This window comes from Anabrus simplex, chromosome 1, assembly GCF_040414725.1.
Source record: "Anabrus simplex isolate iqAnaSimp1 chromosome 1, ASM4041472v1, whole genome shotgun sequence".
Classification (NCBI taxonomy): Eukaryota; Metazoa; Arthropoda; class Insecta; order Orthoptera; family Tettigoniidae; genus Anabrus; species Anabrus simplex.
In genome coordinates, this window is record NC_090265.1 from 303,445,994 (window position 1) to 303,462,808 (window position 16,815).

General features: G+C 38.9%; 1 protein-coding gene across 2 annotated transcripts in view; it reads right to left on the bottom strand.

Annotated features, from left to right (window-relative positions):
• Positions 1 to 16,815, bottom strand: part of LOC136865293 (lamin-C) — a 280,216-nt gene that overhangs the window by 165,943 nt on the left and 97,458 nt on the right. For both annotated transcript variants that reach the window (XM_067142399.2, XM_067142400.2), the window contains exons 3-4: positions 4,511 to 4,648; positions 1,708 to 1,890 (exon numbers count right to left, since the gene is read on the bottom strand). In XM_067142399.2, the coding sequence (XP_066998500.1) occupies positions 1,708 to 1,890; positions 4,511 to 4,648 (321 nt within the window). The remainder of the gene's footprint in view (positions 1 to 1,707; positions 1,891 to 4,510; positions 4,649 to 16,815) is intronic.

Here is a 16,815-nt window from a genome sequence, read left to right on the forward strand (position 1 = left end):
GCACATTTTCTCAATTTTAACGAACAGTACTACGGTGCCAATCTAACAGTCCAAAGTTCCAGTGCTGGAATGACCAGGCCGCAGACTGCCGTGAACACTCCTCTGCCATTGTTCCGTTAAATACACACACTGCCATTCCAATCAGTGGCTCAGCGTAGGGATTGAATAGCTTGAATGCTATGATGAACCAGTTTGTTACGTACCATTAGTATCAGAAAAATTATGAACCAGAGGAATGGCATGCTTAAGAAGAAAGTTATCTAACTCCCTAGTAACTTCCCGCCAATATTCAGGCAGGCTGTTATACTCTGTACGACCGGGCGAGACGGCCGTGCAGTTAGGGGCGCGCAGCTGTGAGTTTGCATCCAGGAGGTAGTGTGTTCGAAAACCACTGTCGACAGCCCTGAAGATGGTATTCTGTGGTTTCCCGTTTTCACGCCAGGCAAATGCTGGGGCTGTACCGTAATTAATGCCAGAGCCGCTTCCTTTTCACTCCTAGCCCTTTCCTATCCCATCGTCGCCATAATACCTATCTGTGTCGGTGCAACGTAAAGCAAATTTTTTAAAAACCTCGGTATACAGCAGTAATCCCATCTATCGGACATGACTGGCAACAGAAGACACAAAGCACATCACAACAAACAATGGCCAATGTAATGTTATTGTTCAATGTCATGAGCTATTTGTATCGTAGGCCTTCACATTTAATTTTCTTTCGACTCCGTGACATTAGGGCCTTACGGAATTATTTATATATAACGCAGACTGTAGTTCCTATTCCCCAATTTTACATAACGATTTTCATTAAATTCTATTTACCCATTTTCTCGTGACATGGCGCTGATATGGACTTAACAACAAAAATCCAAATTCATGAATCTCTTATCATAACCGGTACGGTAAAAAATGCATGAGACATAAATGACCAGAAGTTTAATACTATATAACTTTAGTAATGTAGTGGTCAATAGGACCACTAATAACCCAAATATTTGAGAATTAAATTTTAGACCTTCTCCTAAACTACCATTCCACTCAGCATGAAGAAAATTATTTACGACCTAGATTGTAGCAACTTATTTCCCGACTTTGCATACCGATTTTCATTAAGATAGGACCACTAATAACATAAACATTTGAGAATTAAATTTTAGGCCTTCCCCTATCTACCATTTCTCTCAGCGTGAATAACATTACTTACAGTCTAGATTGTAGCGACTTATTCCCGGACACTACATACCGAATTTCATTAAATTCTCTTCAGCTGTTTTCTCGTGATGCGTGTACATACATGCAGAAATTACGGAAAATTACAAAGTGCATTTCCTTGCTACTATGGACACGACCGATTTAGAAATACCATCCTTTTTAAATTCTGAGCAATGTACAGAAAAAAATTATTTCATATAATATAGATTTGATGTTAAATATGAAGGAAGATCCTAGACATAAAACTTTTAGCGATATAATAATCAAGAGCTCCGAGGTTGATTAGTAGTCTTCAAATCATTCTACTCCAGTCCTACGGCTATTTTTGCTGCTACTCCAGTACCCACTTTTTATTTCTTCAGCAATAAAAGGCATTATATGAAGTGACCAAACACTCAAAGATGGTTCTTTCGCCCATACTCCATACAATATTCAGGCAAAATACAAGATTTTATGAAGCCCCTCCCCATCCAAAGGGAATAAGTGAAATGTACTGACCTTAGTCTCATATAAAGATTCAATTTCCTCCCTGTTACCACGCATCTGTGACTCATACTGATCTCGCAGCTCCTGGAGAGTCTCTTGCATCTTTGCTTCATACTGCTCAGTGAGACGTCCATCAATCTCACTGATTTCGATCTGTCTTCTGGTACGAGTCTCTGTCAGCTGCTGGTTGTACATCTAATAAGAAAAACCCAAGCCAAGTCAGTTAATTTTATTTGGTTACAAGCACATCAACATACTACTATTACTACTACAATCATACCACATGTATTTACATGTTACAGGAAGTTCACAGAGAACATTCATGGATACAGAGATTGCAATGAGGCCTAGGGGACAGCCTAGAATGAAATGGAGGAACTCTGTTGTGGACTGTATTGCAAACAGAGTGGTCGACAGCAATAAAGTACTAGAATAGGAGTGGTAGAAGGATCGAGTGAGGTGGACGGCTTTGGTACACTATTCTACCCAGAGAAAATCTGGAAAAGGGAATGGATGGAGAAGAAGGAAGTTCACATTTCTGATAAAGGTTATTAAAAAAAGTTAAGGAAAAAAAGAGGATTGTGAAGTATTATAAATAATATAAAAGGCGATTACAAAATTTAAAAGACCAACATTTTACAAATGCAAGAGCATTTTATATACTTCCGTCTTCTGGCTGAGAACTCAACAAATAAGCATGCATACATACAAAATATATTCATCCTTATCAACACCAGAGGAGGGCACGATAGCCAAGTAGCGTAGTAACCTGGCATCTCACCAAGGCAGCTGGAGTTTGGTTCTTGGCCAAGGCATGTGGTATTTTTGAAATGAACATTTCCCTATGGTTCTGATTCTATGTAAAACTGGAAGTCCCTTGGCTATGATCACTATCTCAATAGTTGTATAGAACTACAAGCTTGCCTGCCTGCCTGCCCCCATTCCACTTTAGTCTTAAAGCCACCAGAACTCTCTCTAACAGGGCAATATTGTAATTTTAACATTGCAGTTCTAGTCCACATTGAAATGACACGATTCCCTGCTTTGGATCTTTCACTTCCTCTCAGCCTTTGATTCATAATTCAGACATGCAAGGAATCCTTATCGGTAAGTGAAGATAAAATCTCTGCTCCAAACGAGACCATTTTTCAGAAATATCCCAGCTTTACAATCACAATCAATCTACCACATTTTTTAAAACTACTCATAAAATACAGAAGAAGTCCGCTATAGCGAGGACGGCATATCACGAGAACCCCGTTACAATGACCGTGTTTATCTGTCCCTCCAAAATTCCTATATTAAACTGTGTATTATCCTTTGGTTAAAGAAAGCGCCCTATCACTGACGCATCGTTATTACAAGCGATTAAGCCTGTGCAATTTCTGTTACCTATATTTATGCTCCCCAGCGATTATGTTGTATGCAAACTAGCGAGCTCCCTCATTGACATTCGAAGGCGATGTCGTTTCTTCATTATGTCCACTAGCAAGCTCTCTCATTACTTTCTATCCCACTTGTTGCTGAAATACTTAATTAGTAGCTTTTATATTGATATATTAGTTGTTAGTTGAATTTAATATTTCATTTTTGAATTTTAAATTCAATGCACTTCTCTGCCACCGTAGTATTAATATTTTTCAAAATTATTAAAAATTGTTAGGCTTTAAATTGTTGAATTTACTAATAATTGATCAGTTTATAATAATAATAATAATAATAATAATAATAATAATAATAATAATAATAATAATAATAATAATAATAATAATAATAATTGGGATATTCGAAGGCGATGTAGGAATCTATTAGCAATACCTGTCGACTGCTGTTGCTAGAAGATAATTCGAAATGAAAGAGGAGAACACTTTTTCGTTATACACACATAAATAACTTGTGCGATAGCAGTTAACTCTAAAAATAAAGGCTGAATAAATGATAAGAATGGGGATACACCTCAAGATTTCAGAGGATAGTTTATATTTTCTCGCGTCTAGTTAAATTTCAGAAAGGCTATTCAGATGTAAATTTTTAGCAAGGAGGTCATTTCTCTACATGCGTTTGAAATATGTTTTCATCATACATATGCAGTTAGGTTAGGTGACTGTTTGAAGAAAATAAAGTTTGCGATAGAAGCCTCTGGAATGACACTAATTTTTTCAGATTGAAATTAAACACTTTCACGTAGTATCAGATTTTGAAAAATAACGAACAAATAAGCCGTAGTGTGGATATCATCCGCAAAAACGCAAGTTTTAAACGAACTGATTGCCATTTAATACCGATTTGAACATATATGAGGTTTTCCCAGACTTTTATTTTTACAAAAAAATCGGGCATAACAACAATCCGCTATAGCAAGTACAGTTTTCGCCGTTATGAATTCTCGCTATAACAAACTTCTACTGCACTTATAACCACTACCAAATAAAATGTAACAAATTTTTCTGCTAACTGTTATCTACCAAAAATAAGATTAATTATAAATTGATATTGATGAAGACATATCTCTCCTATATATAAAGTAGTTCAATTATTTTCTTGGGAACCCTGAAGAAATTACAAACCAAATATTGGTTTCTTCTATCTAGTATTCATAACTATCCCAAGCTTGCAAGCTCAGTTTTTTCCAAATTTAATGACATGAAATTCAATCACAAAAACTGATGTAATGAATGTACAGTATTTGACAGGATTTTACAATGAACTACAGCAGTTGCAAGTTCTTCAATAAGAACACACTATGCAGTTAATCATGGCAGTTCTGTTATACCAATTAGGATCCGTCACAAATTTGGTAAACACATTAACTTACTTGCTCCTTAAAGGAGAGTTCTTCCCTCAAGCTTTGCAAATTGTTCTCCAGGTCAATTCTGGCAAGAGTCTCATCAGCCAGATGTTTCCTTAAATCTTCCACCTGTTTGCGCAAGGACTCATTTTCCTTCTCCAAGTCCTATAATGATACAATTATTAAAATAAAAAGGGTTAGTTATCACTATGGCTCAGATAAAAATGTATTTTAATCAGCATACAAAACAAGAGGACAAATTTACAAATACAAGAATGAGTACATACAACCCAAACTATAAAGATTTTAAGCAAAAGAGAATAAATATTAGCAGCATGAAGAAGAGATACTAAAAATGAACAAAATACACTCAGCCATGTTAAACTTAAAATTATACACAAAAGAAAAAAAATGATGGTATTAACTTAAAGGTATTTTAAAAAAGAATTAACATATCTTGTTCCCAGTCCTTTGGACTTGAAATTAATATACATCCATTAGAGCTCTTTCTGTGGCGAAGTAGCATTCCACGTAACACCTTGGAAGGGTGAACAGTTATTAGCGTGCCTCCTATTTTATACAGTTGTCGGGAAACATTTTTTTATATAAATAAATGAGAATAAGGTCCATTTTGAATACACATCAATGGGTATCAATTTTCCCAGAAGGATTAGTGCGAGAAATGTAATGTTACAAAAATTACGTAATGCGAGAATCATCATCATCAACATCGTCATCATCCTTGATTTTTCGCTCCAGAAAGCCGGGTGCAGGTGTTTACAAGCCTCTTCTAGTTCGTCCTGTCCATCCACAGCTGATGTTATACCTTTTGCTGCTAATTTACATCACGTTTGTCAGGGTCTCTGAAAATTTGCTTTTCCCAACTATCACGAGGCCTCCCCCTGGGCCTCTTAACATTCTTTTCATAGTATGCTCTTGGGGTCCTAATTGGAGCCATCATTCTCATATGTCCATACCATCGTAATCTGCTTAATTCTAAGGTTTCCAACAGGCTCCTGTCCAATCCAAGTTGTTGCTGAATACTTTCATTCCTTATTTTGTCTCTGCTTGTCTTTTGGAGACATAACCGAAGGAACTTCATTTCAATGGCTTGTAGGCAACTTTGTGTGTATCTAGTTAATGTTGCCGCTTCCAGTCCGTATGTTAGAATTGGTACAAGATATGTTTTGTACAGCATGAGCTTGCAAGCTTGGGGAAATGAGTTATCCCAAAGTAACTGACGCACACAGTGGTAGAATTTTGATGCAGCTTTTATTTTATTGCCTATTTCTTGGTTTATGGTATTGTCAGAAGAAACAAAGCTCCCTAAGTATTTGAAGTTCTTGATAATGTCTACTTCATTTTACACTTGCACGTGGACTGCTTCAGAATCTTGACTCTTCACTAAACCGACTGTTGTTTGGCTGAGGATCATTCCCATTCTTTCAAATTCTTCTTGCCAAAGATTTAGTTTAGCTTGCACTTCTGTCTCAACCCATAGCATAACATCAGCAAATGTAAGTGCATTTGTTGCCTGATCCTTCATTTTCACTGCTTTTATAACCTCATCTATTACAGTAATGAAGAGAAGTGGTGATAGACAACTTCCTTGTTGGACTCCACTCTCAGTTTCAAAACAGTCTGACCTGCCTCCTTCAATTTGCACACAGCTCTGTCCCTCCATATAGTTGTTTTACATGAGCTATAATCTCATCTGACACTCCTTTACGTCTCAGAAATTTCCATATGTGCTTATGTGGTACATGATCATATGCCTTCTCAATATCCAAGAATACAACTATAACCATTCTATTCTTATCCCAGTATTTTTCAAAGATCATTCTGGTCAAAAAGTGAGGTCTAACGTTGATCTGTTCACTCTAAATCCATGTTGTTCTTCCTCAAGTTTAGATTCAACAAATTTTCTGGTTTTTCTCTCCAGGATAGTCTCATATTTTGAACCCATGAGGTAGTAGGGTTATGCCTCTATAGTTGTCTCACTTCTTTTGGTCACCTTTCTTAAATAGTGGAATAATCACTACTTGCCTCCAGTCACTGGGGATTTCATCTTCTTCCCAAATTTTACGAGGGTTGGGGCAAAAGTCATGGCAACTACTTTTTTCTTGAAGATACCAGTCCGGTTGGAAAATGTGACATGCAAACGAAAGGACAAGGTGTTAACTACATGTGTGGACTATGAATAGCACTGAAATATCGTAACACTAATTTATTATGGTAGTATACAGGGCAATATGGGCTTCCCAGTGCAAAAGAATGACAACACAGTACACAAAGTTGACATGACAAACCTGGGCCTAAAGACCCTGAAAGTAGTCCCCTGTTACCGACACCACATGCTGCCAACGATGTGGGAGGCGCTGAATACCATCTGCCTCAGCATTTGTCGCACCATGTGTGAATCGGGTCACCTGTTGGCGCACAGCATTAGCTATGTCCTCTCGTGTTGCAAACCACCTACCACGTAGTGGTTCCTTAACCTTTCGAATGAGATCAAAGTCACAGGACGAAATTATGGGAGAGTACGGTGGGTGCTCAAAATTCTTCCCATCCCCAACATCGCAGTAGGTGCCCTACACACTCTGCTTTATGCGTTTTTGCATTGTCGTGCAGAATTTTTGCACTGTCCAAAAGATCCGGACGTTTCTCCCAAATGCCACGTCGTACCTGTCGTACTTGTCGCACCAGGAAATCCCTGTAGTACTGTGCAGTCACTGTTCTGCCATGTGGAACAAAGTGACAAACAATGACACCCCTGACGTCATTCGCGACGATCACCATCAATCTGACTGTGGAAGGATTCTGATGGACCTGGCCCAAAATTCATCGATGGCGATTACTCATGACAAGAATTGATCGCCGTCCTGTTGCCAGCGTTTGTGATCCGTTCACATATCTACAAGAAAAAAAATAGTTGCCATGACTTTTGCCCCAATCCTCGTATTTAGTACTCTGTACAACCATTGTATTCCAGGTTCTGCAAGTGCTTTGATAATGTCCACACTGAACTCGTCCAATCCTGCAGACTACTTGTTTTTCATTCTACATATTGTCTCCACTTCCAGCCAGGTCAAACTTTCTACATTATAATTTATACGGTTTAAAGGGTAATCTTGTGTGTTGTCAGTTGTATTACAGTTCAGTAAGTAATTGAAATATCTACTGAACTCCTGTAATATTTCATTTTCATTTCTAGTTACCTCTCCGTTAGAAAGCTCTAATGTGTTGATAGTACTATTATCATTTCTGTTGTTTTTAACAATGCTATACATGAGCTTTGTGTGTCTTGGCCTATTCTATTGGCAAGATCATCTTTGCATTTCTGTTTCTCAATGTCAACTATTCTTTTGACCTGCAATCATTTTTCTCCATAAAATGATAGTTTATCTTCGATTTCACTTGGATTTCCTCGCACTCTGGCACAGTACAAAGCTCTTCTTGCGCCATTTCTAGCTTTGGCAACAGCTTTTACATCCTCATTCCACCATGCTGTTTCTTTGGATTTTCTTATTTGGCTCTACCTTCCACATACTCTCCTAAGGTTATCGCATGAAAACATGAATTTGTGTATAAATGGATATATGCATAAAGTGCAGAGCGTGAAGTATACCGGATTGATTGTGAATGAGGTAATAGCTGTTAATGGCACTAACTGCCAAACAGTCAACTTGTCCAAATGTGCTAGAACTCGATACAACAAACCTATTTTGAATAATACACAGGACAGTCATACAACCTATTTCATGGATTAGTATGCAACTACCAACTTCTCCAAGAACTAGAATTAAAGCACTTTATTTACCTTACCACAAACACTGTTTATGAAAATATACAGTAGAACATTGATATCTCGAATCTCATTACTCAAATATTCAATATTTTGAAGTAACTACAATTTCCTGGCTGTCTGTCCTCTTCTCCATGTGTATTTATTTATTACCCATAACCCAAATAGATGAATTTCTAATTTTTTCTTGAAGCAAAAGATTTCTGTAACTCTAATTTTGTACAACATTAACAGTGCCAATAGAGCATTTATGGTTTATGCGTTATTATTCCTAAATGTACTACAGTACATCTTCCTGGCCAACCTGAGTATGTTTACGTAGCGACTATCTGCCCATCTCTGATGAATTGACTATAGACAACTGAAAGAGTATGATAAGGCTCTTAATGGGCCATCCCCTGCACTACATCAGTACCAGGAAATCCTGCAGAGTCTACTTGACCTTCATTCAGTGCCTGCATATAGTCCAAATATACAGCATGGAGAAACACAAAGTGAAATGTCTAAGTCTTAGTGAAAAAGGCTGAGTGATAGTGAAGTGTAGAGGAGTACAGTCCTAATGATGTGTTTAATGCTGATGAGACCGCTTTCTTCCTACAAATGCTTGCCTGGAAAGACACAGGTGTTTAAATGTGAAAAGTCTACCAGGGAAAAAGGAAATAAAGAAAGTGTGATGGGAACCAAAATAATAACAACTTCTAGTGATCGGAAAATTGGTAAGGCCTCCCTGTTTTTCAGGCGTGGAATCATTACTGATTTTGTATGAAAGCAACAGAAGTCGCGCATGGCAAGCTCTGCTTATGAATTTTTAATGGATGGTATTGACAAGAAGTTTCAATGAGAAGAGAGGAAAATAAATCTTTGTAGAAAACTGCTTTGCTCATCCCAAGGGGCTCACTCACAAGTTTAAGGAGTGTGTGTAGTCTTCTTGCCACTGAACTTAACATCCAAACTACAGCCCATGGACCAAAGGGGTGATCAAAAACTTGAAGCACTACAATAGGAAGAGGGTCAGGGTCATGAGAGAATACTAAGAATTGAATTTTGAGGAATAAGTAATAGATAAGGACCTTATTTTTTTGCGAGATAAAACTGTTGATTTCGGTGTTAAAACTGACACTATTTCAGTAGGTATTCCGTGAAATAAATTGTCATACTGATCGATGTTTCTTGTGAAATCTTCCTTATAGTATGGGGTAAATCTAACTAATTTTGTGATTAGGGGTTTTGAAGTTAACTTGTGTAATGTATTAAATTGTTATTAAATCTTAGAACAACAAAATACACAAAATGTTATAGAAATAAATACCGGTATATCAATCACTGATACCTCAAAATGAAGTTAGATGGGCGTCACGAATTTATACGTAGCCTACATTTTTAAAATTTAGAATTACTTGTCTCCAAAGTACAAACTAAGCATGGTTTCAACATGGTCAGGATGCAGAGTTGTGCAACAGTCAGAAAGTATCTTTGTGTAAGCGAAGAAGCCCCTTTCACTGAGGCACATTAGACGTCGGAAACCATAATGCTTGCAAACACTTGGATGCAAATTCACTGGTCTTCTATCAAACCTCCTGAACTTCACTAACAAGGTCTTCTTTCTTCTCTTCTATCAGACGTGCTTTCACTGCAATTTGCAAAGCCGTATAACCCTGGAATATATTCATGGATATGCTGGTGTTGCCTGGCCGGGAATGAGTAGCATGGACGGTTAAGGCGTTTGCTTTCTGAGCCCAATTGGCAGGTTCAATCATGGCTTAATCCGGTGCTCAAATACGTCAGCCCCGTGTTACTAGTTTTACTGGCAAATAAAAGAACTCCCGTGGAACAACATTCCAACATCTGAGTCTTCGAAAACCGTAATAGTAGTTAGTGGGATGTAAAAACAATACCATTACTACTCAACCAGGTGATTATTTAAAGTAAGCCTACTGATACAGTCATATTTTACAATAAAGACTGTATTATTTGTCTTTCATTTTATATTCATCCATGTCCCCATGCCAGGATTATCCAATTTTTCTGTAGAAATGCTGGCTTGCATGAATGCTTTTGTTGTATCTATTACAAATTGCTCTATCAATTTTCAACTCCTTTGCGATGTGTAAAGTAACGCCGATTGTCTTTTGCCGCTTACAGGTATGTTCATTTTATCGCATGTGATTTTAGTTTCCACATAATATGAACATTACAGTATTTACATTCAAATCTTTCTTGCAGCAACAAATACATAGAAATTTAGTTTTTGGCATTTTTGTACTTAAATGCAGGACATTTGCAGATATTCATAAGTAGTGAACTATCACTGCGAAAGAGTATAATGTGCACTGCTGTATCTATGACCAATTTGCTACGGCCACAACGCCATTTGCTGTAATCGATAACATATATTGATTTTTACTGATTGCCTTAGATAGCGCAAAACTGAAAACACATACTTCCATTACACAGTGCTCAATGTTTTGCGTGCGTTTGTGTAGAGAATATTTAATTTAATTTATTTGCTTGCTATAGGATTTTCATCCCAATTACAGTAGCATTCTTTGTGATGCACAGAGAACTTACAAATAATGATTACTTAACCCCTTAACTGGGGAATAGTTTCATGACATCAACCAGCCAGTGGGTAATTATTCAGCGCGACGCGCACTTTTGGAATGGGTACAGTAGCGTGCGGCAGATGTAAATACAAAAAACAAAAAACAACCCCCATGACACTACAGCCCTTGAAGGGCCTTAGCTTACCAAACGACCGCTGCTCAGCCCGAAGGCCTGCAGATTACAAGGTGTCGTGTGGTCAGCACGACTATTCCTCTCGGCCGTTATTCTTGGCTTTCGAGACCGGGGCCGCTATCTCACCGTCAGATAGCTCCTCAATTCTAATCACGTAGGCTGAGTGGACCTTGAACCAGCCCTCAGGTCCAGGTAAAAATCCCTGACCTGGCCAGGAATCTAACCCAGGGCCTCTGGGTAAGAGGCAGGCACGCTACCCCTACACCACGGGCCGGCGTAGATGTAAATACTCAACAGAAAAATATATTTTACTTGATTTATTTAAATTATGAGTGATATAGTAGAAATTCAATAGCATTATGTTATTCCCATTTTTCTTGTAAACCCATAAATATATACACAGTGTGTTCATACAAAAGTGAATTTAAAAAGTGTTCCTTTCATTTTTACGATGACATTTTTCAAGTTTTCAGATATGCATCTGCGAACCATGTGACCTTGCCGCGGTGGGGAGGCTTGCGTGTCCCAATGATGCAGATATCCGAGCCGCAGGTGCAACCATATCGGATGGGTATCTGTTGAGAGACCAGACTAACGAATGGTTCATCGAAAGGGCGGTAGCAGCCTTTCGGTAGTTGCAAGGGCGGCAGTCTGGATGATTGACTGATACGGCCTTGTAATAATACTCAACATGGCTTAGCTGTGTTGATACTGCTACACGGCTGAAAGCAACGGGAAACTACAGCCGTAACTAACTCCCGAGGACATGCAGCTCTCTCTGTATGAATGATGTACTGATGATGGCTTCCTCCCGGGTAAAATATTCCGGAGGTAAACTAGTCCCCCATTCGGATCTCCGGGTGGGGACTACACGAGAGGGGGCGATCATCAGGAAGATGGATACCGACATTCTGCGAGTCGGAGCGTGGAATGTTAGAAGTTTGAATCGTTGTGGTAGGTTAGAGAATCTGAAAAGGGAGATGGATAGGCTAAAGTTAGATGTAGTTGGCATAAGTGAAGTACGTTGGCAGGAAGAACAAGATTTTTGGTCAGGCGACTACCGAATTATCAACACAAAATCAAACAGAGGAAATGCAGGAGTTGGTTTAATAATGAATAAGAAAATAGGGCAGCGGGTAAGCTACTACGACCAGCATAGTGAAAGAATTATTGTCGTCAAGATAGACACCAAACCAATGCCCACCACAATAGTGCAGGTCTATATGCCTACTAGTTCAGCGGATGATGAAGAAATCGAAAGAATTTATATGAGGAGATAGAAGATTTAATACAATATGTAAAAGGTGATGAGAATCTAATTGTGATGGGAGACTGGAATGAAGTGGTAGGCCAAGGAAGAGAAGGTAGTACAGTAGGAGAATTTGGATTGGGACGAAGGAACGAAAGAGGAAGTCGTCTGGTTGAATTCTGCACTGATCATAATTTAGTCCTTGCCAATACTTGGTTCAAACACCACAAACGACGGCTGTATACGTGGACGAGACCTGGAGACACTGGAAGGTATCAAATAGACTTCATTATGATTAGGCAGAGATTCAGAAACCAGGTGTTGGATTGCAAAACTTTCCCAGGAGCAGACGTGGACTCTGACCACAACTTGTTGGTCATGAAATGCCATCTGAAGTTGAAGAAATTGAAGAAAGGAAAGAATGCAAAAAGATGGGATCTAGACAAGTTGAAAGAAAAGAATGTGAGGGATTGTTTCAAGGAACATGTTGCACAAGGACTAAATGAAAAGGCTGAAGGAAACACTATAGAGGAAGAGTGGAGAGTCATGAAAAATGAAGTCAGTAGGGCTGCTGAAGAAATATTAGGAAGGAAGAAAAGATCAACTAAGAATCAGTGGATAACTCAGGAGATACTAGACCTGATTGATGAACGACGAAAATACAAGAATGCTAGAAATGAAGAGGGCAGAAAAGAATACAGGTGATTAAAGAATGAAGTGGATAGAAAGTGCAAGGCAGCTAAGGAAGAATGGCTGAAGGAGAAATGCAAGGATGTCGAAGGCTGTATGGTCCTGGGAAAGGTATATGCTGCATACAGGAAAATCAAGGAAACCTTTGGAGAAAGGAAATCTAGGTGTATGAATATTAAGAGCTCAGATGGAAAACCACTTCTAGGGAAAGAAGACAAAGCAGAAAGATGGCAGGAGCATATCCAACAGTTATATCAAGGTAAAGATGTAGATAATTTGGTTCTGGAACATGAAGAGGCTGTTGATGCTGATGAAAAGGGAGACCCAATTTTGAGGTCAGAGTTCGACAGAGCTGTGAGTGACCTCAATAGGAACAAGGCACCTGGAATTGATGACATTCCCTCTGAATTACTGACTGCCTTAGGAGAAACCAGCATGGCAAGGTTATTTCATTTAATGTGCAAGATGTATGAGACAGGAGAAGTCCCATCCGATTTTCAACAGAATGTCGTTATACCTATTCCCAAGAAAGCCGGTGCTGACAGGTGTGAAAACTACCGCACCATTAGTTTAGTATCTCAAGCCTGCAAAATTTTAACACGTATTGTTTACAGAAGAATGGAAAAACAAGTTGAAGCTGAGTTGGGAGAAGATCAATTTGGCTTCAGAAGAAATGTAGGAACACGTGAAGCTATCCTGACTTTACGTCTGATCTTAAAGGATCGAATCAAGAAGGACAAGCCCACGTACATGGCATTCGTAGATCTAGAAAAGGCATTCGATAATGTTGATTGGACCAAGCTATTTATGATTCTGAAAATGATAGGGATTAGATACCGAGAACGAAGAATTATCTACAATCTGTATAAAAATCAGTCTGCAGTGATAAGAATCGAGGGCTTTGAAAAAGAAGCAGCAATCCAGAAAGGAGTGAGGCAAGGCTGCAGTTTGTCCCCTCTCCTTTTCAATGTTTACATAGAACAGGCAGTAAAGGAAATCAAAGAGAAATTTGGAAAGGGAATCACAGTCCAGGGAGAGGAAATCAAAACCTTGAGATTTGCCGATGATATTGTTATTTTATCTGAGACTGCAGAAGATCTCGAGAAGTTGCTGAATGGTATGGATGAAGTCTTGGGTAAGGAGTACAAGATGAAAATAAGTAAGTCCAAAACAAAAGTAATGGAGTGCAGTCGAACGAAGGCTGGTGATGCAGGAAATATTAGATTAGGAAATGAAGTCTTAAAGGAAGTAGATGAATATTGTTACTTGGGTAGTAAAATAACTAACGATGGCAGAAGTAAGGAGGACATAAAATGCAGACTAGCACAAGCAAGGAAGAGCTTTCTTAATAAAAGAAATTTGCTCACTTCAAACATTGATATCGGAATTAGAAATATGTTTTTGAAGACTTTCGTGTGGAGCGTGGCATTGTATGGAAGTGAAACATGGGCGATAACTGGCTCAGAAAGAAAGAGAATAGAAGCTTTTGAAATGTGGTGTTACAGAAGAATGCTGAAGGTGAGATGGATAGATCGAATCACGAATGAAGAGATACTGAATCGAATGGGTGAGAGGAGATCGATTTGGCTAAATTTGACGAGAAGAAGAGATAGAATGATAGGACACATCTTAAGACACCCAGGACTTGTTCAGTTGGTTTTTGAAGGAAGTGTAGGGGGTAAGAACGGTAGGGGTAGACCAAGATATGAATATGACAAGCAGATTAGAGCAGATGTAGGATGCAATAGTTACGTAGAAATGAAAAGGTTAGCACAGGATAGGGTGGCATGGAGAGCTGCATCAAACCAGTCTATGGACTGATGACTCAAACAACAACAACAACAGGTTCTACATACTTTCTGGTTTATAGGTCATTCAGAAATTGCGCACAGTGTGGTAAATACGAAAGAAAGGGAAAGCACAAAGTGCCACGTCACATTCCTCACAGTAGTAGACAGTTTCCCGTCGCCTCTGGTTTGACAGGCACACAACACAACGTTTTCTTGAGCGATTCCTACATCTGGTCGGCGGATGCTCAGATAATTCAATGTCTTTCCTAACCAAGCCATTATCACATCACATGGAACAGTTTACCATCATATACAGACCAATTTACAAAAAAGTTATCAGAACAAGGACAATAGAGTTCGCAGTAACAACAACAACAATGATGACAACTCGCAAATTTAGTTATTTCAATGTACATATACACAAATTATTTACGAAGAATTTGGCGCGGACCGTACGAGGCAACACAAGACAGCTGTTGGAGTGCCGCCTAGGCGCGAACTACCCGACTGGCGTGAGACTGGATAGAAATTAATAGGACAGCAATAATCTCATCTAATATGAATGAAATTTGTTTTAAATTATGATCTAGGTGGCAGAAGTGATTAAGAATAGTCAGACGCCTATAGGAAGCTAACCCTACGTAACAACACATTTAGAAGTACAAGAACGCCTAAAGGCGTCAAACCCAGTTAAAGGGTTAACATTACCTAGCCTAACTTCAATCTATTCTAAACTAATTTTAATCTAATCCTTTTTACTGAGAAACTGAACAACTTTCTAGACATTCTGCATTGCCATAAGAACAAATTTTAACTACATAATAAATAAAAGTCTCACAATTGATAACAATAACACAATATACAGTCTACAGTCTCAGTGTACAGACATTCAAAGTCAGCTCTCCCGAAATTGTAAGCTGTTTGGGAGACTCCATAGCCTTTTCTACAATCTGAAGTAACCTGGAGTTCTATTTCCAGGGCAGGGTGGTGAGCGTCCTCAGACAGCATGGGATCAGCGTTATCAAGCAACTTAGAAGGAAACTACAATAGTTAAGTTCTCAGAAGACCGGGCGAGTTGGCCACGTGGTTAGGGACGCGCAGCTGTGAGCTTGCATCCGGAAGATAGTGGGTTCGAATCCCACTGTTGGCAGCCCTGAAGATGGTTTTCCGTCGTTTCCCATTTTCACACACCAGGCAAATGCTGGGGCTGTACCTTAGTTAAGGCCACGGCCATTCCCTTCCATTTCCTACGCCTTTCTTATCTCATTGTCACCGTAAGACCTATCTGTGTCGGTGTGACGTAAAGCCACTAGGAAAAAAAAGTTCTCAGAAGCATTTAAACGTTTACTAGAGAGCTTTTCCAATACGATTTCACATTTTTTGTATCAAGTTGCATATATTTTGTGATTATTTACGCAATTTGCATAATAAATCAGATTTCACGATATTATGCAAGTTCAATTTCACTAAAATACGGTACCTACAAGGTCATATCTAGGCAAGAAAGAAGATATGAAAAATTTCATGCGCACCGCTATTATCAAAAAATACGGCCCCTAGTAATAGACATCAATCCATTGGAGTCTAACAATACTGAGCCAACTGTACGTTGATGTGAAGCTGGAAACAATTTTAAACTGCTTCCTCAAAACACTTTCAAAGTGTAAATCAGGAGCTGCAGAAGATACTGATGTGGAAGGCCCATCTGTCCCTGAAGAATGGGTGGAGTATCAGCAGTTTGTTACATTGCAAAGCTGGTTTCAAGGCGTACATAAATGTGGACTCCGACATTATAATGGCTGTGCACCCAAAGGATACAGATATCGTCAACGCTGCTGCCAAGACAGGAAAAGAAGTTAGCAATGGAAGGGTAGAAATTTACAGTGCCAAACTTGAGTGTTTGTTACCAGATATTCATTCGGAAGAGAAAGGAAAAAAAAATGTTCATGTTGGGATTTGAGCATTAGCTGTTATGTTAGGCAGCCGGCCCCGTGGTGTAGGGGTAGCGTGCCTGCCTCTCACCCGGAGGCCCCGGGTTCGATTCCCGGCCAGGTCAGGGATT